We start from the raw sequence: 25,406 nt of genomic DNA, 5'->3' as shown, positions 1-25,406 counted from the left end.
TCCTTGGTCACCAAGCTGTGGTGGCCGAGGCAGCTAAGTCATTGGATTGGTTTGTCAAAGGTCTCTGGTTCGATTCCCGTTGTCGGCACTTTTGGTTTTTTGTTTGACGGATGAACTTTTTTTGCAAATGAACCTCGAGAGAATAGTTCTATCGCCCATCTCGAGCTGTGTTCTCTGCGTCCGTGAATGGTACCACTATTCTCTCGACTCGAGACCATCATTCTCTCAGACTAGCGCTGCCAGTTTTGGGTGTAAAAATATTGTAACCTATGGCCTGGAATACAAATTTTTAAGTTTTTATTTTAGTTTTTTGTTACTTGTTCAGACCGAGCTACTTCGTTTATCATAAAGTTACGGAAAATTTAACTAAATATAATTAGTTCTAATGTTATTTAAACTTTTCCTCAACGATTTATTTAATAGATAAATATTTTAAAAAAGATAATAAATTAAATAACACAATGACACAAATAAGCTAAACTCATGAGTGTCAAAAGATAATGTCCAGAAACATATCTCAATGTCTTTTGAAGCTTTCAAAACAATTTCTGAAAAAGAGCAATGAAATAGCTCATTTCATCCATTGAAGGTGACTTCTTATGTGACGAATGTTGATGTCTGTGAATGTTGTGATTCAAAATACTTTCGTAACAAATATATTTTAAATTGAGGTAATAGTTCAAAATCGAGAGTGCATTTTAAATTCTTTGGCAAGTTGCAAAAACAAATAAAATGTGTTCTTCTTTTGAAATCTGTATTCTCTTTCTTCACGAGGCAAGACAGTGAGCAAGTCTCCCTGATTTTGTTACCTCCTCAGCAAGAGCAGAGCAAACGCGAAGAGTCTCTCACTCGCTATCTTGACCTCGCGATTCAAGTGTCAGTGCTCCCTCGTTTGGGTGTACCGCAGTGGAAGCATCCAGCAACAGTCAGACGGACAGCCAGACAGACAGACAGACACGGCAGTGTGTAGGGAACAAACGTGTTCAACAAACAAACGAAGAGAAGGCTTCGGGCCGCGCGGCTTTACGACGTGGGTGCGAGAGCGAGAGAAGAATGCATTGCTCTGCCGCTGACTGACTGTGTTGCGGCGAAGGTCTTGGCCAACTCGATTCGGTTTGATGATTTCAGTTCTTTCCACGAAATTTATTTGCGTGCAGACTGCTTAGATCGAACTGCATTCGGTCTTTCTTACTTTTTTTTTTTTTTTGCTGTGTTGAAGTGCGCGTGTATTTGATTCCTGAGCCAGAAATCGTGATCTACTGGAGAACCTTCGTCGCGAAACAAAAAAGCGAGGAAAAACAGTCGTGCCTTAAGGGTTTGCTGGAATTCCGGGAGTTTGTTGGATGCAGATTCGTCCGTGTCCGTGCAAGGCCTATTGTTGCATGCCCCGAGCTCATCAACGAGGTTCGCTGCCTGTAGCGTATGAGAATCTCCGAAATTATCCCATCTTACGAATCCTCCCGCGGCAGTCAGTGGTGGTGAACACGCTCAACGCTCAAAAGTTGCCTAAATTATAGGTAATTGACCGAAGATTACTTTGTGAATTGATGTGTGATTTCGCGGTGGTTGGCGATCATCGTCGTGTAGTGTGGCAGTTGTGGTTGTGTGCAGTAATAACCCTAATTTAGGCGAAACGGTGAAGTTGGCCAAACTCGGCTAGAATCGAACCTCTGAACCTGGTTGAAATCGCTTCGTTTTCGAGGTGAGTGTTTCTCTCGACAAAACTATTGATCGGATGTCCTCATAACCCAAATTTATCATGCAATCCGGTGATATTTCTTGTTTATAACCATGTCATAAGATGTATTAGGCTACTGTCATTGTTTCGCGAGGTTTGGAGCATTTATATTTGTATTGAGCAGGTGCTGGCCCTGTATTGGTGTCGGAGCAAGCGTTGCATTTTTTATGCCAAATAAAAATATACGAGACACAAACATCATCACTCTGCGTGGGGTGTGTGCGTGTTTGTGTGTATCGTAGTGTCGATACCACGACCAGCACTGCGATGTAAACAAGATTGTTGTGTTTGTGATATCGATGGGGTTGATGTTTTTGTTGTTTTCTATCGTTAGATGGCAAGAAAACTACGAAAATATTTGCGTGAATTTGTTTGCAAAAAATACGCTTAAGGACCTGGTGGTAGATGGTGCCCAGTCACGAAATATTCTAGCAGAGCTGGTTCTGTCAGAATCCTGCTAGAACGATAGAACATTTCTGCTAGAATGCTCTAAGAATATCCAGCTCTGTAAGAACTCTGCTAGAATCCTGCTAGAACGTCGTGACTGGGTGTCCTTTACTTTTGAGGCAATGGCTGTCAATGATGGTTCTGAATTCAGGGTTCGGAAATAGTAAATAGTAAAAAAATTATCGCAATATGTAAAATTCGTTTACAAACAACTCAAAGAAAACCTTTTCTTGATTAAAACATTCTGAATTATGATTTGAATGTTTTATTTCTGAAACAAACATGGCCGATCGAGCTTTCAGAGCCGTTATATTTTCTTACTTTTAACATCCAGCTCGTATTCTGCGAACCTAAATTATTCAAATTTGATTAGTTGATTGCCTGGTATTTCTAGATTACCAATGCGCCATGGGTTTCCAATGTACATATAGGATCTTTTGTAAATCGTCGCCATCGTGCTAACTTGTCGTACGTGCATTTTGGGCCAAATTGAGTTAAGAACGCCATTTTGTGCAGCTCACAAAGCCTCACCTTTTGACCTTCACAGATCCCCAAATTTCGATTTCAATCCTGAGATATTCAACAAAAACCGAAAAAACTCCGTGCATTTTTGTCACTTTACATATGAAAGTAGTTTCAATCTTGTCGTGCCATCTTGTCACTCCATGAAAATTGATGTAAGTGCGACAAAAGACCAAAGGGATTTCAGGCCTGGAAAGTCAGGATGCGTTTGTCGCACGTACAAGCTAGACTACCGTAAAGATTTGTAATTATAACTCGGGACTCCAGCAACCAACTTCAACCAAACTTTGGGACAATGCACAGAATGGTCAGCCAAACAAAACGTGTTTGTTATTGTTTACATTGCGTGCTCTCGTTTTTGTATATTCAAGGTCAAACATTAAAGCGCGTTTTTCTCGGAACGTCAAAATGGCGGGTGCGACAAGATAGCACGACGACGTCGAAATGTATTTCAGATTTGAGATTCCATTAAAATATTTTAATGAATATTGGCCACTATATTCATATTTCCCAGATCACTTTACACCATTTTGAACGATGAACCAAATTAATACAACGAAAAAAAAGTTTTTCGTGATTCTATTATCCGAAGATTTGATTTTCCAAACTGAAATTTTGACGATGACTTCGAAAAATGGAGTCTGGACCATAAAAATAATAATCTACGGAAAAATAGCTTTAAAAAAATATCCGGGAGGTAAATGTTGGGTCCAGTGGTAGGCAGTTGGACTAGCAATCCAAAGGTCGCCAGTTCGAATCCTGGGGTGGATGGAAGCTGAGGTGTAAAAAGAGGTTTGTAATTGCCTCAACAATCAAACCTAACACCAAGTTTCGAGTAGGTTTGATATGATATGGTTATAGATGGTTGCATGGATTGATTTGGTTTATTTTAATTTTAGAACATTCAATCCAAAATAATTGTATTGGTGATTCGACACAGCCCAGACTCAACAATTCGACGCCTTCATTATCCGAAGTTTTGATTATCCGAGGGTTTCTACGTAATTTCCGATAATTGAATCATGTATTTTTTTATTTTTTACATCAAAATCAAGTTAAGCGTCATCATATATAGAGTTGTTCTCTACGATTTCGCAAATTTTCATCGATTTTTATTTTTTTTAGTTTTTATTTGTATGAAACTTTGTCCATGCTTTTCCTGTGTGAAAAGAATTCATTTTGCATCATTAGTTTTTCCATACAAGTCTCCATATTATTTTGCGAGCTGGTCATACAAAATGGGTATGTAAATATATGAAATTCTGTACAAGGGACTTTGTAATCGATTTGGTGCCTTGTATGTTTTAATTAGGACTTTTTGACATAGACATACAGCAATTCCATTTGAAAAGAGCCTAAACCAAAAAAAAAGTTCTCCGATCGGGCTCAAAATTTTTCTGGGGGTTCCTTGGCCAAAATAATTAGACCCGTATTTTTTTGTTTCATTAGGGTGGCCTACATCGTGCTAGGTGGTTCAAAAATGGCAATTTTCGTCATTTTCGCAAAAACCACTTTTTCTAAAATCATATCTCCGCGCCATTTCATCCGATTTTAGCTGCCTTAGACGCAAAGAAAGGTGATGAGTTTGGCTATTTGGGAAAAATAGTAAAAGTTCCAAAATCTAGCTTAACTATTGAAAAGTCGTATGAAAACTTAAAATGGCGTTTTGACCGTGTCTGGACCAAAGAGCCTATGTCTGAAAATATTTTTATCGGATTCCTCGGAAAATTTCACATAACATATCAAAATTGGCGATGTCGAACCGTACGTTTCGAGATATGATTTTGAAAAAAACTGCGTTTTCGCGCCACGCGCAAAAACGGGAAAATGACGAAATCGGCAAAAATCAACTTTTCCACTAAAACTGCGATAACTTTAAAATTTCAGCGATGACCTATAGATGTTATGGTACCAAAAGTTGCGTCTCTCAATTACGAAAATTTTGGTACCCAGACATGTATAGGTCATCGCTGAAATTTTAAAGTTATCGCAGTTTTAGTGAAAAAGTTGATTTTTGCCGATTTCGTCATTTTCCCGTTTTTGCGCGTGGCGCGTCGAAAACGCAGTTTTTATTTTCAAAAATCGTATCTCCAAAACGTACGGTTCGACATCGCCAATTTTTGATATGTTATGTGAAATTTTCCGAGGAATCCGATAAAATATTTTCAGACATAGGCTCTTTGGTCCAGACACGGTCAAAACGCCATTTTAAGTTTTCATACGACTTTTCAATAGTTAAGCTAGATTTTTGGAACTTTACTATTTTTCCCAAATAGCCAAACTCATCACCTTTCTTTGCGTCTAAGACAGCTAAAATCGGATGAAATGGCGCGGAGATATGATTTTTAGAAAAAGTGGTTTTTGCGAAAATGACGAAAATTGCCATTTTTGAACCACCCTAGCACGATGTAGGCCACCCTAATGGCCAAACAAAAAAATACGGGTCTAATTATTTTGGCCAAGGAACCCCCAGAAAAATTTTGAGCCCGATCGGAGAACTTTTTTTTTGGTTTAGGCTCTTTTCAAATGGAATTGCTGCATAGAAGTTAAATTTGTATACGTATTTTTAAATTTTCGATTTGTTTAATATGTTTTGGGGACATCTTTTGAGCCATAGTGAGTGGTGGGGGAAAATCTGTTTCCGGGGTTATTATTCAAGGGTCCTGATTGCTCCAGAAAGACTCAGTCACTCGCGAGCACAAATTTAGAGCGACGAGAAACTGCTCAGATGATGTATTCCTACCGTTTGTCACTCAAACACCAATCGCTACTGAACACTCTCTCTTTGCTCTCCCCCTCACTCCAATCGGGTTGTACAGCGAATGATTCAGAGAGACCGATTCTGTTAAGTAGCTCAAAGCTGACTGAGAATACTTTGCGATCGGCTTTGCTTTGATCATTTAAAAAATTGCCTAAAATCAATTACAATCCAGACTTGATTATCAGAAGCCTCGATTGTCCGAAGTTTCGATTATCCGATGGTTTGTATGGGACTTCGGATAATCGAATCACGATCACGACCCCATTTCGTCACCGCCATATTGGCAGCCATCTTGGATTAACAAAATGTAAATCACTTCAACGTAGTTAAGGGGTCATACTTAAGCTACAATCAAAAATAAGACAGCGAAATTTTTTTTTTTCGTGATTCGATTATCTGAAGTTTTGATAATCCGAAGTGAATTTTTTCCGAGGCCTTCGGATAATCGATTCTGGACTGTATATCAATAATATTATGCAATTTTGTTGTGTACACAACATCAAAGACTCAAACTGTGATAGTGCAAGTTTACTGAGCACTGTGCTAGTATTTTTTTGGCTCTCTCCTCTCTGAGCATATTCGTGTATAACTCGGGTTGACGAACGGAGTAGGAGAAGAAATCCACGAAGTTTTTGTTTCGCTGAGTGAATCGACTGAGCATGCCGCTGGCCGCCAGCCTGTCGTGTTCGCTCGCGAATGGTTGCGCTTCGGTCGGCAAAGATGCGTTCGGTAATGAGTGAGTGATTTCTGATCTTTGAACTGAAAATCAGGACCAGGGTTGTTAAAATATCAAAATATCAGCTCTCAGCAACTACAATTATCTCGCCTGAATATTCATGCCTCAAATACAACTGCTCTTCTCTCTTCATTGAAACTCTCAGCGCCGAACATAGCCGAACACGTTTTCGTGTTTACCCACTCGCGATTGACATTTTCCTTTTCTCTCTCATTCTCGCTTCCACGAACATCCTACCGCAACAGCGTTTAACCACAAAAGCCGCCACAAAACCAATTTTGCAAATGCAGTTTGAAGGGGCGTCATGCGTGGTCGGCTCCTAATCGCCATCTCGCGTTCTCTCATTGCAGTTTTCGGAGAGATTGAGAGACTCAGCGGTGAGAGCGCATAGTCGAGGAAAAGGGAAGGAGTGATAGAGAGAGAATGGCATCGCTGGGAATCACGAGACATAAGAAGAGATCTCACAAGCTATAGTGACGGCCGCTATACTCTCGGATATTTTTGGTGCAGAGATAATCTATTGATAGCTTTTCTATCACTCTTTTGCAACACTGATCAGGACCCTTGGTTATGAATTTTCAAAAAATACTGTTTTTTTATAAATGTCAATAACGGAAGGAAAAAATAATCATATTCCAAAATTGAATTGAATTTGCAAGCAAAAAGTACTTTACATTTTTTGAAGAGGTTTTGAGCTTAAAAAATGATTCTTGAAATAATTTCTCATTAGTATCACCTTCTTATCCTGAATTGACGATGTAATTGATGATATCTTGGAAATCCATAATAAAAATGATACTTTTGCGAATGAGAATTATTTTATTTAAAAATATTTCTAATATTTTATAATTTGGTCTAACATATGAAAAAAGGAAAATTATCTGTCTTTATACCTTTTCAAAGGTTAAGCTTGATTTTTAAAATCTCAAAATTATGTATTTTGAAATGATCCGAAGCTACAATTTTTAACATTGAAGATCTTACCAATAGTTTCAGAGATATCGACATTGAATTGCACTTTCAATTGCATTTGAAAATAGCAGGCTAATCAAGTTACGAACGAAGTTGAGCTACATAAAATACATCGCATAACAGTCTTTTTCAAATTAAGAATATTTGAACCACAAATAGGAAAAGACATTTGAATGAAAAATATTATAATCAATTATAAAAATATGAATTAATTGATATATTCCAAATATTGTCTAATGTTTAATGCATTTTATGGCATTTAGGAATAAAATATTAGAGACTAAATCTATCATAATACTTCATTTCATAAATCATATAATACATTTGTCTTCAATCCATACAGCCCACGCTTCCCCTAACATCTCTCTCACATACATCTACTCATACGGAGGACTTTTATGGTCGTCACATCGAAACCACACCAACATAACAACATAAAAGTATGCTACACATAAACATACAACCAGCCTGCCAGCAGCAGCATGGTGTTTGTTTTCTTTTGACAGTTCACCAGGTGGTGACCCCATCGTCATCCGCGAGAGACATCACGTGCACATGCTCACCGGTACCGTGCGGTCGGTAACTTTGAACCAAACAACCGAAATTGACGTTTTGCTGTGATTCAATCAAGTTTAAACCGATTGACGACTTGGCGAATTTTTGGGGTTCACAACGGATGGGCTAGCTCATTTTTCACAGTTATCAGCAGCAGCAGCGTTGCAAAACGACACTCTTCCGTTTGAAGACCAACCGCAGCTCATCGTTTTTGGGTGGTGGTTTCAGTTTCGTTCCAGCCCTTACGAATAAACAAGAACGCGTCCGATCGTCGGCAAGATAGCCTCGAACAACTGACGATCATTGATTTTAATTAGCTTAAATAGGCTTAAATTAGTTCTGTCTCGTGAGTAGTTTGCCGAGACCGAGATCATCGCCGATCCCCTCTTCACATCTGAGAGGGTTAAGCCGAGTGAGGTTAGAGGGACTTCTAGCTGATGCGTGCCATAATGGCGGGACTGGTGCTGCTATAATAGTTTGACATGCCTCTTCCTCTACCTTCGCTTGCCTGCACACACATGTTAGGGGTCTCGTCGTGAACCTTTTTTCCCTGAACCCTCGTCCTCTGTCCACGTCCGTTCTCCAGAATTTTCGCTCTCTTTCTCCGCCGGGTTCTTGCTCAATTGAGGCCACCACCAGCACTTTTTTCATTCTGTAGTTCTTTTCTGTAGTGCGTCCTCCACGTTCCTTCCTCCGGTTGTCGTCACGTCCCTGATCCCACTCCGTCCAAAGAGCGTCGTCACTGTCGTAGTTTGGCGTCTCCAACTCTCTTGGCTCTCGCGCTCCGGCTCTTCACGACAGTGGTTTAGTAGCACTTCTACTTCCGTCGAGTTGGGACGTACGAGCGCGCGCGTGGCCTCTTTTCAAAGACTTCGGTACACCCGGGGGTCCGAAACCTGTGAACTGGTGGCGCGTTTTAGTGGTTAAGCTTTGCTAGCTTTACCCCCCCAAAAAGTTTTCGAGACCAAATTGGGCTTGCGTGCCACAGCTACAGCTTCTGCGTTGGAAATTTCGGGTTTCCGTCGGGCTCGGTTTTGGGGTCAACGAAAAGTGAAACCAAATTGGGCGGTCCGGAAACGTAACTCTTGATCAGCAGCAGCAGCAGCAGCTGCAACAACGCTGTACGACTTAGTCTTAGAAGTCTTGTGTGTACTTATCGTGAGTCACGTAACGTTACGTAAACGTGAAGTTGCCGGCGAGTAAACCCTTTGGACGGAAAGTGAACGTGGAAGTTGGTGTGGAAGTAGCTGTGGTAGATCCGCTAGCGCTAGTGCGCAATACACGGCTTAGAGTGCACAACGATTAATTGCGGGTGGGGAATAGTTGACGAGTTGGCGGTTGAGAACTGCGTGTCGTTAAGAGTTCGGATATCTGCTGGATTCAGTGCGTGCGGAAGAGTATCGCTGGTTAAGCCGTTGAGGCAGTCGAGATCATCTTTGGCAGCAGTGGAGCAGGAGTAGCAGAATACCGTCAAAATGACCATCTTCAGTTTGTAAGTTTTCAATCAATGATTAGAGTTTTGAATTTTGTATAATATCAGCCTGAAAAGGTACAAAACTAGTGAAAAGAATCCCAATTTGACGTACTTATTCAAATTCTCATCTCATATGAAATTCATATCATTTAGGTGGTACACGGAGAAAAAAGAGTTCCCAAAATCGTGAACAAGCGTTCATGAAAATGGGAACCACGAACAAAGTGGTCAAAATTCTAGTACGTTTTTCAAAATCGTACCATGGGATTTGAACACTATGTTCGAGGTTCCCATTTTCATGAACACTTGTTCACGATTTTGGAAACTCTTTTTTCTCTGTGTAACGAATATAAAGCCTAGATATTCATCATTATTAATTACCTTCTAAGGGGTTACATACATGTAAAAAATCTCAAAATTTATTAAATCCAAAAAATTATTTAATCCACTTAAAAGATGATTTTCAATCACACCTGAAAGTTTCATGATGATTGAAGTAAGTGACAGACGATTTAAGCTTGAAATTTTGCCATGCGCAAAGCGAACTGTCAAACGGGTGCCACGATATCTCGAGATTGGATGGACAAAATTGGCTGAAATTTTTATGAAGAACTCCCATCCATCCCAGCCAATTCGAAAAAATCATGATTTTTTGAAAATGTTGAAAAAAGCCGAACTTTTTTTTACTATATTTTTAATTAAATTTCCTATAAATTTGCATCAAAGATATTGAAGATTAGACCAATGGTTGCTGAGATACAGCCTCTGGATGAAAAGCAAACAGGAAAAATGAGGTTTTCTCTACATCACCAAAAAAGCGTAAAATTTTTAAGAGACGGTAATTAGGCAAATATACGTCCGATTTTCAATGTAACAAAATGATTTTCGACGCTCTATCGATTCACCTTGACAGAACTCGTCCATCTCCAACCCTCGAATTTTGAGAAAATAAATTCCGTGGAGTTCGAGTGATGTCCCTGTGTGATAAAATTCTTGCTAAATTTGTGTCGTGAAGTCCTCGGCTCCCCTATTTTCGATTTTGATTGTTCCAAGTGCATTTGAAAGCTGGTGTGCTGAACAAGGGTCATTTTGAGACCGAATTTAGAAATATTCATCTGTTTTTGGATGTGGCCAGACTTTTCAACAAAATACACAGTTTGCAAATGGAAATATGGTCATTATTTTTCATTTTCATATCTTTTATTTATCTCAAAGATTGCATTTTTCAAGCTCTACAACCTCCCAAATTTTCATCCAGATTCATAATTTGGTTCTGGAGTTAGAGCCGTTTGATTAACCTATCATAAGAAAAAAAAAAATCCCTAAATAAAGTTAAAAGCCCACCTGGTGACCTTCGCCAACATTTTTTTATTTCTGATTTTATCCGAAATTTCTTTCTACATTCATAGTACAGACCATGAATGAGCATCTGAAACAAATTTGACATCGATCGGCAATCACGAACAATTTTTAGAACGATTTACTTTTTGCCTTTCTTACTAAAGAAAGGTATTATTGCCATTGATAAGCTAAACGACATGCGACATCCAGTGTTGAGTAGCAGAACAGAGCGAAGGATGTCGATTGAAATTTTTGCCCTTTGAGGTTATGTATGCGAATTCTGTTTGGTTAAATTCCAACGTTCAAAACAACTTTTGAGCAAAAATTCGAGCTGATACTTCGTTAACTTTCGATGCTCTATCATTTTAAACAATTTTTTTTTCAAAATTATTTTTTCAATATCTTTTTTATTGTGTTAATTTATAGAGAGCAAAAAGTTTACACTTGTACTACTTGAATTTTTTTCTCAAAGGTTGTTCTAAGAGCTGTAAATTCAATTTTAAGTTTGCATTCCTATATAACCGAACAGCGAAAATTTGAATCGTCATTCTTCGATGCTTTGCGCCATCTGTCGGAATTATGGAGCTTTTAATCGCGAATAGGTTTTACTTTTTGGCTGGACTCATTTTCATCTTCGTAAATAAGACGATACAGCATTTATTTTAATCGAAAAAATCGCTAAAAATCACACTGCATCGATTTTTGACGCTTCGTTGCCAAGTCGACAACCTGTCAAGTTGAGCTTCGAATACTGGCGCGAGAATGCTGGCGCATTTATTTTGTGGCTCGACTTATACTCGTTTTGTAGTGGCTTGTGTACCGATGTTTCCTTCAACATGTAAGATATCGTAGCTTTTCGGTTTCTTTTGCCCTGTCCGTGTTTTGCATAACTGTCCAATGTTTAAAAAACGTCGTTCTAATTTTTTGCGCGTGTTCAAAAAAATGTTCAAAAAATTCCGCAGAGGCAAGCGCGTAAAAAGAATCGTCCCGATTGGTTGAGTTAGACCCGAGAACCAACGAGTTGAAGTTATCGTTCCAACTTTTTTTAGGAGTTTTGGGTGTCTATGTAAGTTGAACATGCGTTGGGCGCTCCAGTTTGAAAAGGATCAATAAATAAAACTTTCATGATTTGCTTTTTTGTTTTTTTAAATCCTAAAAAACAAAAAATTGAAAATTTTGAAGTGAATAATATTTTGGATAAACCCCTTAAAAACATTTGGATATCCAGCAACATCCGCCCAACATTTCCGATACGCCAAGGCCGGACGTTTGCTGTTTACGTTACACCACGTAGCGTTATTGATCCTAAGATTTTTTTTGTTCATTTCTCACCCAATGTGATTCGAAATTTTGTTTGTTTTCGTTGTGAATCTTCGTGTTATTTACACTTTACTTTCGGTGATTCAGAGGGCCCATCACACTCGCAGTTGCACTTAGGGTGCTCCTTTTCCGAAGCTGAGAAATTCGCTTCAGTTTTTTTTTGTTGTAACGTTTTCGCAACATGAGTTGCACTTTTATAAATAGAGTGTTAATAGGCGTAATGAAATTCTAAATAAGAAAAAAAAACTCATCACCGCTTCCTCCTCAAACCGAAACCCTTTCCCACCCCACCAAGTGTTTGTGGGTGTGTGTATGTGCTGCCCCTTGAGACAACTGTTTACACTACACAAACTCTTTTTATGAAATAAACGCTCACTTCCAACAAGCGCGCGCGATCTCGCACTCCTCCCCTGCTCGAACAAAGAGGCTGTGAAATGTTGTTAGGAAACGTCGATTGATCTTAAATCTATTTAACACAACACCGTCTGGAAAATTGAATTGCGCGCGCGAGAGAGAAATGATCTGGATTTGTTAGTGAGTGTGTGTGTGTGTGTGCTTTCAGTGATGATCGTATATGTGTGTAGAGTGGAGTTCTAGGGCTCATCTGAGACTAGTAGCATCCAAATCTGGTAGATTGAGTTTATCTTTGGTGTCGACTCGATTTTAGTTAAAATATTTTTAAATATTTTTTTTTTTCATTTTTGCAATTTATTTTTAAGCTTTTTTTAATTTTTAGTTCAAATAATTTTTTAATGTTTTCTTTGAGACCAATGCAAATTAGTTTATTTCTCTCCGCCCCTTCAGATCAAATCTGTTACATTTCGACGCTGTCGTGCTATCTTGTCGCTTTTTGACGCACGTCGCTTTTTGACGTTCTGAGTGTTACGTTCTGTTCCGGGTTATAAATGAATAAAAAACACCGAATTTAATCCAGCAATTTCCACCGCGTGTTTCTTTATTTCCTCTCTCCCACGTTATGACAGTTCTTGTTCCCCTCCCAGGTGTGCCTCTTTTCCCCGTGTAGTGGTGTTAGTGTTACACGTTTAACTTGCATTAGTCAGAATACAACAATCTCTTCTTTTTCCGGGTTGCTCGATTACTGTCCATCTTCATCGAAAGCTCTCAACGAACCGCTAGAAGTTCCTCAAACGTCACATACTTTGTAAGTGATTTTTCGCGAGCGTTGTAAGGGTCACAGCCACCTTCCCGTGTCGAAACCGGTTTCAGGTCGCGCCTCCAGTTCACTTCGCTTGTTCCCCGACTGCCTTCCCTAACTGCCTCGCTGTCTCTTGTCACACATACCGTCTTGTCGATGTTGAGAATTCCAAGATCCAACGCTGTCCTTCGTCCCAGCAAGCAGCACTCACCATCTTCCGCCACATAGATCTCTGCTTCGACTCCCTTTACCTTCGTAGCAATCTCCGCAGAAAACATTCCAGTGATTTGTACCGGTTGCCCAGTAAACGACTTCACCGTTCTTTTTGCTGCAGTTGTCTGGAAGTTGACGCGCACCTTCTGCTGCTTCAGGTACTCCCAGGTTCGACGATCAACGACGTTCACGCCGGCTCCTGAATCGATCACCCACTCGATGGGAACGTCTCCAACAGCGCAAACAGCTCTTCCTTCTCTAATCGGATCAGTCGCAAAGAGATACTGCACACTGTCCTCATCCGAATCGCTTCCGCTTTGTTTCTCCGTGTCATCGGAGTCATCCGAATCACAAGAGTGATGCTTGGCCGTTGCGTGTCGCGTACCCTTTCCGCTCACCTTCTTCTTCTGCTTCTTCGTCTTGCAGCAGCTCTTGAAATGGCCGATTAAGCCGCAACGCTTGCACATCTGGTCTTTCGCAGGGCAGTTATCGTCGTTGGCGAAATGGCCCCGATGGCCACATCGATAGCATTCCCGTTTCTTTGCCTTGGATCTTACTCGGTGGATTTCTTCCGGTACCTGGGCCACAGTCGTGTTCGTCTTGTGCTTCTCGATTGTCTCCATCGCTCGACCTGCTTCCACTGTTTCGGCCAGTGTCATTTGCGGTTTGTTGAGGATCTTCGCTCGCAAGTCATCCGATGCACCCTTTTCGAAAAGTTGTTCCTTGATTTCCTCGTCCAAGTGGTCACCATACTCGCAGAGGTTGCCTTGTTCTCGGAGGCGAAGAACGAAGTTCTCGATGGGTTCATCGTCTGTTTGTGCCAGGTTCCGGAACTTGTGCCGCTCCAGCGGAAGACACTTCATCGGCAGGAAGTACTCGTCCAGCAGCCTCATCGTCTCCTTGAATTCATCCGAGCCGGCCGGAACTGCCGGTGCTTCCTCCCCTCGCAAACTGAAGAACACGTCCTGCACTTGGAGTCCCACGTAGTGAAGAAGGTATGAATTCTTCCGGGCGGGAATCGTGACGTTGTTCACGTCGAGGAAGATTTGAAAGGCACGCTTCCACTTCTTCCACCGGGCCGACACCGTGGATGTGTCCCCGGGAATAAAAGGTGGCACACTCGAGTTGCTTGCTGCATCTACCATCGTGCCCGAATTAAATCGCTTCTTGTCCGGATCAAGTCTCTCTTTGGTTTACGTTGAGTGCGGCCTCGGGGTTCCCTCGCCGATTTTCCGAGTTCTCGCCGCCGGATTGAACCAAATTTCACTCACACGCTTCCTGCGGGTTCTTTTCCGCCTCGTCGCCAAATGTTACGTTCTGTTCCGGGTTATAAATGAATAAAAAACACCGAATTTAATCCAGCAATTTCCACCGCGTGTTTCTTTATTTCCTCTCTCCCACGTTATGACAGTTCTTGTTCCCCTCCCAGGTGTGCCTCTTTTCCCCGTGTAGTGGTGTTAGTGTTACACGTTTAACTTGCATTAGTCAGAATACAACACTGAGAGCAAGCAATGTAACAATAACAAACACGTTTTGTTTGGCTGACCATTATGTGCATTATCCCGAAGTTTGGTTGAATTTGGTTGCCGGAGTCCCGAGTTATATTTACAAATGTTTAAGGTAGTCGGATTTGTACGTGTGACAAACGCGTTCTGAACTAAAATTCCTTTGCCCAGTTGTCGCATTTAGATCGAAACATCTTCCATATGAAAAGTGACAACAATGCACGGAGTCTTTTCGCTTTTTATCGGGGATCTGTGAATGTCAACAGATGAGGTAATGTAAGCTGCACAAAATGGTGTTCTTAACTCAATTTGGCCCAAAATGCACTTGCGACAAAATAGCACGACAGCAAAGATTTGAGAATTTTTTGTTTAAGAGCAATTCTATGTCAAATAGGGAATCGGTTGTACCCGACCCTCTCCGATTTCAATGAAACTTTGTAGACATGTTATCCTACGCTTATATAAACCATTTTTGTGTATATGGAGCCAGCTACACTCGATAATGACAGTTGAGAAGGGCGTAAGTGATTTAAAAAAAAATTCGTAATTTGAATATTGCTGTACCTCGAAGACGCATCGTATCAAAGAGTGGTCATGGACAAACTTGTAGGAAATTTGACGGACTCTCCGAAAAAAATACACTGAAATTAAAAAACACTCCATTTTTATGAGATTTTTTATTTTTAAGTTTAAAAGTCAAATTTGAAGCTGAGCCCACGATTTTTTTTCGTTCAAAATTTTTGTGAAAATAGCCTAAGATGTTACAAAAAGACTCACGAAAATGCAGGACGGAACTCACCTAAAAAAACAAAAATCATTTACTGAAACTGTTTTTTTTTCAAAAGTGCTCTAAACATCAAAATTTTCAAAAACCGAACACGAGAGTCGATTCTCCAAACAATTTTACATAAAAGTTTCCATATTGATCATTGTCCGAAGTCCAGTCCTTGTGAAGTTACAGCGGTTTTAAAAATAAAAATGTTGAAAAAATAGGTTTTGTGTGGTTTTTGGAAATTTCTATATCACAGACTTGATTTTTTAGTCTCGAAAATATTTTTACCACTTTTCAAAATAACTCGTTTTTTTATGATTTAAGCTAATTTACTCTCCAGGTTACTATACTACACTGAAAAAAATATTATGTTTTCAGCTATGAGCAATGTAATTAGCTTATATATGTAAGCCCATACATCCAATTCAAAATTGGTCAAAGACAATCTTATGGGAAATTGGACGAGCTTCTCGGTAAAAATATTTTCGAGACTTAAAAATCAAGTCTGTCATATAGAAATTGCCAAAAATGAGCATGAGCATGAGCATGAGCATGGTTGACTGCCAATGAGCTGCTACTCCGTTATTGACAGATCAGCTGAAGTTAAACAATGAATCAAAAATGATCAGTGGGAGCCAACCATCCGTTCACTGTTTAACCCCTGAAGACCCCGACTTTATTAGTCAATACCGGCGCCCTCCCAAGAAGCCTGCAGTTCAACAAAAGGGAGGAATGTTAGTCCGATAGTTGAAGTTGCAGACTCATCAAGCACATAGTTTTTCGCTATATACTTGTTGATACCGCTTGAGACCGTTGAATCCACAGCATCTCCTTCAAGCATCACGTGATTATTTTTTTTTGGGTTAGTAGGATAAGGTATTGGCTTTTCGATGCCTCCCGAGCTATGATGCTATGGGGAGGACTTTCTTAACAAACCCGTCGGCGAGCCTTCCGAGCAACGATGCTATGGGAAGGTCTTTCTAATTAGCACACCAAAACACTCGCGCACAGGTATTTAAATACTAAATAAATGTAATTTTTCATCACGATTACCCAGACGACATTGATGATATAGGAAAGACTTTTTTACAGTCATTTACAGTAATACTTAAACTTATTTTCATGCAACAATTCACACGACGTCGTGCCTCCCGATCAACGATGATGTAGGAAGGACTTGAGCAAGCCAATCAAGATGAAACACGAAATAAAATTCTTTTCTTTTCACACACAATGCCACATAATTGACCGCGCGACACCACCCAACAAATTGAACTGATTTTCTTCTGCTTGTGGGCAAGCCAACCAGGATGAAACACGAAATAAAATTCTTTTCTTTTCACACACATTGCCACATAATTGACCGCGCGTCACCACCCAACTAATTGAACTGATTTTCTTCTGCTTGTGGGCAAGCCAACCAGGATGAAACACGAAATAAAATTCTTTTCTTTTCACACACAATGCCACGTAATTGACCGCGCGTCACCACCCAACAAATTGAACTGATTTTCTTCTGCTTGTGGGCAAGCCAACCAGGATGAAACACGAAATAAAATTCTTTTCTTTTCACACACAATGCCACATAATTGACCGCGCGTCACCACCCAACAAATTGAACTCTGTCATATAGAAATTGCCAAAAATTACAAAAAACCTATTTTTTCAACATTTTTTTAAAACCGCTGCCTAGGATAACATGTCCCCAAAGTTTAATTGAAATCGGTGAGGGTCGAGAAAAAATTACTGTTTTGGGCTGGAATTGCTCTTTTAAAACATTTTTTTTAAATTTTTATGTAGTTTTCATAAATGTGTAATTCGACACAAACCAAACTAAGTCGCCACCCTAACCTACTCCGACACTAATCCCCAAAACCCCCCAGAAAAGGGGGGGAAAATAACGAAAAAATAATTAGATAAAATCGGTTCCGAAGGGGGGCACGCCAGAGGAAACCTGGCGGGGGTAATGAAGAATGAATGAAGCCCCGCGGATTGTCCGCAGAGAGAGAGAGAGAGAGCGCGCACGCCCGCGGATGTACGGCGTGTGATACGCACCAAAAGGGCACCAAAGAGATCACGTCTGTAAAGTTACGCACCCGAACTCTCCAAACGGTAGCAGTTTCGGGTGGCAGGCCATCAGACTTAAGCCCCCGCCGCGGTCGGGATTAGGATGGATAGCGGCGCGCGGTGATGACGGTGCATTAGAACTGGCGGGGCGAAGAAACCGAGGGAAAAATAACAATGCACACACACACACGCTCATGGGGAAGAAAAACAACCAACACACCAACTGTGTGGCAAGGGCGAGAGAGCTGTTAAAGTTTGGCCTTTTTTGGCGTTTGGGAAAATAAACCAAAAACTTGAGTGGTGACTGCTGGTGATGGACATCTCTGGAGTGTAATGAAATCTGGAGTTGTTTTGGAGTAGATTGAATTTCTGGAATTTCAAATTTTGAATTACGTGGACGGTTGAGATGTTCAAGGCCATCCCGAGCAGACGGTGATAACTTGGGAATAACATTTTTTGATATTTGAAAATACTAGGCCAATAACATTTTATGTTATTTATAGAGCAATTCCAACTCAAATCAGGAATTTTTCTGGTACTTTTGTACCCGACCCTCTCCAATTTCAATGAAACTTTGTAGACATGTTATCCTAGGCCTATATAAGCCATTTTTGTTTATATAGAGCCAATAGTACTCGAAAATAACATTTGAGGAGGGCGTAAGGTATTTAAATATTTTTGTATTTTGTAATTTAAAAATTACTGTATCTCGAAGCCGTTGCGTCGTATCAAAAAGTGGTCCAAGACAAATTTGTAGGAAATTGGACGGGCTTTTTGAAAAAATACACTGAAACAAAAATACACGCCACATCTATGAGATTTTTTGGTTTTTAAGTCTAAAACTTAAATTGAAAGGTGATGTCACGATTTTTTTTTGTTCAAAATTTTTGAGGAAGTAGCCTAAAATGTTGCCAAAAGACTGACGAAAAATGCAGGTTGGTATGTCTCTCCTAAAAAAAATAAAAAAATCATTTACTAAAACTGTTTTTTTTTAAAGTGGTCTAAACGTCAAATTTTTTAAAAACCTGTAGTGGGAATCGATTTTCCAGACAATTTTACATAAAAGTCTTCATATTGACCATTGTCCTATGTCCAATCCGTGGGAAGATACAGCGGTTTTAAAAATAAAAATGTTGAAAAAACGGGTTTTTTTGGTGGTTTTTGGCAATTTCTATATGACAGATTTGGTTTTTCAGTCTCGTAAATATTTTTACCTGAAAGCTCGTCCAATTTCCCATAAGGTTGCCTTTAACAGCATTTCAATTGGATGTAAGGGCTTACAGATATAAGCTTAACTGCATTGCTAATAACTGAAAATAGAATATTTTTTTCAGTGTGGTAGAAACTAGGATAGTAAATTTGCTTACGTAAATATAAAAACGATATAAATCAAAAAGCTGTCAAAGACAAACTAATGGGAAATTGGACGAGCTTTCCGGTAAAAATATTTACGAGACTGAAAAACCAAGTCTGTCATATAGAAATTGCCAAAAACCATCGTGACATCAGCATTAAATTTAAGTTTTAGACTTAAAAATCAAAAAATCTCATAGATGTGGCGTGTATTTTTGTTTCAGTGTATTTTTTTCAGAAAGCCCGTCCAATTTCCTACAAGTTTGTCTTTGACCACTTTTTGATACGACGCAACGGCTTCGAGATAATTTTTAAATTACATACAAAAATATTTAAATACCTTACGCCCTTCTCAAATGTTATTTTCGAGTACTATTGGCTTCATATACACAAAAATAGGCCTAGGATAACATGTCTACAAAGTTTCATTGAAATTGGAGAGGGTCGGGTACAAAAGTACCAGAAAAATTCCTGATTTGAGCTGGAATTGCTCTATAACAAGATTTGTTATCCGTCGTTTTGAATTTTTTGTTATTAGATTGTTATTGTTATAACAGACTAATAAAATTTTTAGCTATTCTTCAAACAAATCTTTGTTATTATTTTTTGTTATTTTAACAACTAATCCGATCATCCCAATAACAGTTGGCGGTATTCTTCCATAACAAAAAAAGTTATTCCAAATATGTTTTGGCTTTCAATCAATATCAGACCAATAACAAATTTTGTTATGATAACATAAACTGTTATTAAACTCTTATGCAAAAATGGATTTTGCAAGATTATTCCATAACACTTTTTGTTATTTGAAAAGTATGTGTTATTGAAATGGCATGAATTTAGTTATTATCGTCTGTTCGGGATTTCAGTCAAATAAATTTTGAAATTTTGAAACAAAAAAATTCACAAAATGCTGTTTACATTATGCAGTTATCCCTGAAAGTTTACGTCTTTAAACGATGTGGTTTCAAAATTAAAAAATAAATAAAATAGAATAAAATGTCTTTATTTAAATAAAAGCGCATAAAAATCTTTCAACAGAGTTTTCTGAATAGTTTACAATCGATTTTACCAGTTTTTGATGAACATTTTAATTTTAGTCAACATCTTTTTTGACTTTTTGATTTTTTTTGGGAACTTTAAAAGAGGGACACAAACTCTACACAAAATTTGCAATGGCCTTATTGGGCCTACCATAAACCATGGGGGGAGGGTTGTTTGCATTTTTTTTGTATGATAAATTGTCCACAAATTAGGAAAGAAGGGAGTCTGAAATTTAAAAATAAAATCAGGAAAATTGAAAAAAAATATTATGTAAAAGGTCGATGATACCAAAATAAAATAAAAGTTTTATAAAGAATGCATTAAGTCCAAGTATTGTTTCAATATAAAACAATGTTTAAATTTAACACTTTTCCAGTGTTTTGACACTTTTTCAGTCTAAATTGAGGTGATATTACATCACAATAGAGGTTATATTAAACTTTCCAATTTAACACCTTCAACACAAACTTTTTTTGTATGCAAAAAAACGAAACTATTGGCACTACGCCCCCCGGGGCATGGCCTTCCTCTAACGTGGGATTTCTGCTCCAGCGCCTCTGACGAGACAGGAGAAACCGGGACCGACGTTTTACTTCACCATCCGATAGAAGCTCAGTGGATAAGGCGGGAATCGAACCCGCGTCTCATAGCATCATCGGGATCGGCAGCCGAAGCCGCTACCCCTGCGCCACGAGACCCATAATGCATAAACATCCAATTTTCCATAGACATTTCCACTCACAATTCAATGGTCGATAGTTCGAATGCCGGGGTGGATGGGAGATAGGTGTAAAAGAGGATTGGGATGCCTCACCCTTTCGAGCCTTCGAACACCTAGTTTCGAGTAGGAATCTTGTAAAAAAGACTGCCAAAGTCATACAAATTTACCCCGCCCAAACATCCAAAATTGAAAAATTGTTCATAGATTTTATCTTAAATTGGTGAATGGGACATATTTTGGATCGCAAGTTTTGATAATACTGTTATTTCTTGCTGAAATGAGTGATAGCGGTGTTAGAGCGGATGCACGTCTGGCCTTAGATAGCCTTAAATGCGGACATCTATCCTAAATCGATGATTGGTCCGATTTAGGGCCCGATAGATATTAATTTGAAGGAGTTCTAGTTGATCGTTTTTGTTTTTGTAATCGACAACTCAAAATTCCCATCAAAGGCACTTCTCCCCTGTCCAACCGTTTCGCTCAATGTCATCATGATCCAGGCACATTTCTCCACACCATCAGCAAAAAAAAATCCCGAGCCTAGCAAGAGCCCAATAATTACCTCATACGAGAACCGCCAGACCCCGCGCGCCGTGGATACTCATCAAAGCGCCATAACCGTGGATCAACAACAAGAGTCGTCGGGGCCATCCGACCAAACAAGATCAGCGACGAAAACAACCATTATAACTGTGTCGTTGTCGTCCACGTCCGCCCGCCTTGACCAACCCCTCCGCTCAGAGCAATCCGGTTCTCGCGAACACGCGCGCACATCCGGAAGCCCTCCAGCCAGCCGATATGGTCTGGGGGCCGCGCGCCACATTGTAAAGGCCCCGACCGCGGCACGACGGTAATGAGATCAATTCCAGCGTGTTGTGTTGCCGGGGAGAGAGGCGCGGAAGAAGAAAAAAAAAACGCTTGGTCCAAGAACTTGGAGCCTGCGGAGGAGGTGACTTTGAACCGGGGTAGAGCTTCAATTTGACCAGTGTTGCTAGTCTTGCGATCTTGTGAGCGCTCGCTCTGATGAGCTCTTCAAGAGCAAGATTGCGGGCAAAAACAAAAATTAGGTGCAACTGCTCAACAAAATCATCGCGGTAAAAAGCTCTTAAGAGCAAACCATGTATCGTCAGAGCTCCAAAAGCTGGTTCAAAAGAGCAGCCACTCCTTTTGCAACACTGGAGACCCCAGACTCGATCTACCCCCATGGGACACGTTCGCGGCCGCTAATTACAAACATGAGCCCCCCCCCCCCCTCCCCACCCTTTTCTGCGGTTCTCGTGGATGTGATCGTGCGGTCGCGTATATGTACACATATTTTCATCAAGGTTCAATGCTTCAAATTATAACGTAACAATTTCCTTTACGCACTTTTTCACCCAGTTCTGGTGAAGAGAAGTTTAGGGAGGACAATTAGGGAGGGGGGAGAAATGGTGATGGGAGGGGTTCGTAGGTTCTTTCATGTCGGAAGTTTTAAACATTGTACGAAGGATCGGAGATAATGTTTGTTGGTTCAGAGAAATTCGATTAACCTGGTGAGCAGTTCTCTGAAACTTTGATAAACGATCAATTTTGCTCATACAATTTGAAGCAATTTTTAATCGTTTTCGTGTATTCAAAAAAAAATTAGGTATGGTTTATGGACGGTCCCAAATGGTTACGTTAATTTATACCTGAGCGACGATTGGAAGAGGCCGGTGAAGGACATTAGAGCAATGAAACTTAATGTTGGAAATTAGGGTAAAGAAACTTAGTGTTGGAAATTAGGGTGAATGGCCCTACTGTTGGGCATCTGATTAATTCCTTGGTATTATCTATTAAAACAAATAAATTTAAATTAGGGAAAACCGCGTCACTGTTGGATATTGGTTTAAGTGATTCGTATTAGGGTAAACAAACCAAGTATTGGCTATTAGGGTAAAGGAACATAGTGTTGGACTTTAGGGATAATCTTCCTACTGTTGAACATTAAGGTAAAGATTCCTGCTAATGACCTTTTTTGAAAAAAAACTTAGCGTTGGACATAAGAGTAAATGACCCTAGTATTGGACATTAGGGTAAATCGTCCAACTGTTGGAAATCAGTGTAAAGGTCCTTGGTAATCAACACAAGTGAAATAAATAAAATCAAATTAGTTGGACATCATGGAAAAAAAACCTCTGGTAATGGACATTAGAGTAATGAATCTTAGTTTTGGACATTAGGGTAAAGAAGCACAGCAGACGTGCATCGGTCCTAAGAGCACTTCTTAACGGCTCTCAGCTTGTTCTTGTAAAAGCGCACTTGGAGCGGATGCACGTCTGAAGCAATGTTTTGGACAGTAGGGTAAAATTCCCTACAGTTGGACATTATGCTAAAAGACTCTTTTGATGGACATTATAGGTTCAATAAAACTAATGTTGAAATTAGGGTAAATGCACCTTTGGTTGAACATTATGATAAAAGGTTCTGATAATGGAAATTTGAGTATGATATGATGAACCTACAAAGAAAAATATTAAAACTTGAAATGGACTAAATTTTCAGATGTTTTTATCAGGCCGCAGTAATCGCTATTCTTTAACCTTCTACAACCCAACCCCGTCTTTAGACGGATTTTGATTTAAAAAATCGCCAAAAAATCATTTTTCAACAAATTTTTGATCTTAAATAAAAAGCAGAAAAGAAGAACTCTTAAAATTTTAGAAAAAGTATGGGTTGGTAGTTTTACTTGTTTAATGTGACTTTGCCAATGTTTCTAAAAATGTATTTTTTTTAGATCAACTTTGCTTGTGTTTTTTACTAACATTTAATATATTTTAAGTAAAAAGAAGTATGCAGTAATTTGTCTAGTGTCCCAGACTATGCCTCTACGCATTTTTTTATAATTTAAATGGAAATGGTGCCATTATATAGAAAAAATGTGAAAAACGAGCAAAACATTGAAAAAGTGACTGTAAAAACTTGAAAAAAATAGATAGGCAAAATGTAATAATAGGAGGTGGTAGAATAAGCCGAATACTACCAAAAACAAACATAAAATAAACAGATCAACGCAAATTAAAATACTAAAAATGAAACAAGAAAGACATAAAAGAAGAGAAGTAAAGTCAAAATGACCTCCTGAAAACGGGAAAAAAAATAAAAAAATTCGAAAAAAATTGGGCGTTTATAAAAAAATCAAGAAGACTTTCGTTAAATATTTCAGATAGTTTGCTTCGAGGAACATGAAAATTGATTAACCACTTCTCAATTTAACACATTTGAGCCACATTTTCCTGCCTCCAACCACCATTACTTACCCTTAAATAATTATTACCATACCGACTGCACCGCACTTCCTTTCCCATCCTCACTCTAACTCACTTCGCGCCTGCGTCATCAGAGAATCTAGCTCATCCGAAACTAATGTCCTTTCGTGCCTAGCCATGTCCTGGTCCTTCGTCATCTGCGTGCCACATCTTCAGAGTTTTGCTCTCCAGAACGAGAAGCAAAGCAGAAGGCTCAACCCAAAACCATATGCTGCTGTCATGTACAACGGGCTTCAAAAAGAAATAAAAAAAAAATGAGGAGAGAAAAAGTCTAACTTTGAACAACCATACTTTTATTGTTGTTGTTTTTTTTTTGTTGGATTTGTTCAAATCTACACGCCGCCGTCCGGGTACACAGAATTTGGTAACACCTGTCGGACTTGTACGGATTCCCGGCCAGGGATGTTCAAGCCGAGTTACTTCAATGTTACACGGAAAAAGTCAATTCTCGAAATCGTGAATTGTGACCATGAATTTGAGAACCACGAAGAAATATATTAAACGCGTTATCCAAAGAGTTAAAAAAAATCCTTCAAAAAATGTCTTTTGGACAGATTTATTATAAGTCACGACGACGCAGACAATCCGGCCACGCCGGTGCGTCAAGTTGCCCCACAGGTGTGTTGTGAACACAGATTTTCACGCATTCACATTAAAACGGAAACGCACAATTATCTGCCTTGTTACAACCGTCAGTATGTCCAATTGAGAACAATCAGGTGGCGGGGAAAAAGTGCAACTTGGAACGAACTGGAAAAAAGTCAACGCGCGTTGATAGATCTTTTCCGGGAAGTTTGTTCCCTGCTGGTAAAAAGAAAATTGTTTCAATTATGGTGAATTTTTAATTTATTTTTCTCAATTTGTAATCAATTTTCTAGAAGAAACCAAAAATGTTCTTTAGTCGAAATCGTTACGGTAGGACCCAATTATGTAGATTTGAACGATTTACACGAACCACAAGAGGCAAACTGATCCATAACCGAAACTCGTACGGTCCAACGCCACAAACTTTCTCTCCCACACTCACTCTCGTGTCGTGTTTTTACGATGTTTGTTCTGAAAACATCACCGTTTTCATAGTAGTTTATGATACCATTTATTTTATCGAATTTCCCTTTCGGCTGCATTTTCTTTCTTGGCCGCGTTTTTTTTTTCTTTCTATTTGTTGGACCACGTTCCATTCTCGTGGCCAAATTAGGCTGCACCTCAGGACAAGATTGTCCGTGTACAAGGTGGAAACGTCAATTGTGAATTTTGGCTAGGATTTCTGGTTGTCATGTTTGCACCTCTTCGATGTACCATCTTGGCAGCGCATGGCTTGACCTGCCGTCCCGGCACTGACCAACCATCGAGCGGCAATGATACAGAACACGGCAGCAGGTCGCTTCTTCTGTTCCAAATCCGTGCCCGGGGTATTATGGT

General features: G+C 39.5%; 1 protein-coding gene across 2 annotated transcripts in view; it reads left to right on the top strand.

Annotated features, from left to right (window-relative positions):
* Positions 1–953: 953 nt before the first annotated feature.
* The window catches only part of LOC6031843 (protein Star), a 70,655-nt gene continuing 46,202 nt past the window's right edge, over positions 954–25,406 (top strand). Inside the window, exon 1 of one of the 2 annotated variants that reach the window (XM_038253825.1) lies at positions 954–1,702. Coding sequence is in view for 1 of the 2 variants with exons in the window: in XM_038253824.1 (XP_038109752.1) it covers positions 9,207–9,223 (17 nt within the window). In the remaining variant the exon portion in view is untranslated. Of the gene's footprint in view, positions 1,703–8,545; positions 9,224–25,406 lie in introns of those variants that run through there. The other variant, XM_038253824.1, reaches the window with a different exon arrangement.

Source organism: Culex quinquefasciatus, chromosome 2 (assembly GCF_015732765.1).
Source record: "Culex quinquefasciatus strain JHB chromosome 2, VPISU_Cqui_1.0_pri_paternal, whole genome shotgun sequence".
In the NCBI taxonomy this organism is placed as follows: domain Eukaryota; kingdom Metazoa; phylum Arthropoda; class Insecta; order Diptera; family Culicidae; genus Culex; species Culex quinquefasciatus.
The sequence above is the reverse complement of the archived record's forward strand: the minus strand, read 5'-3'. Positions and strand labels throughout refer to the sequence as shown.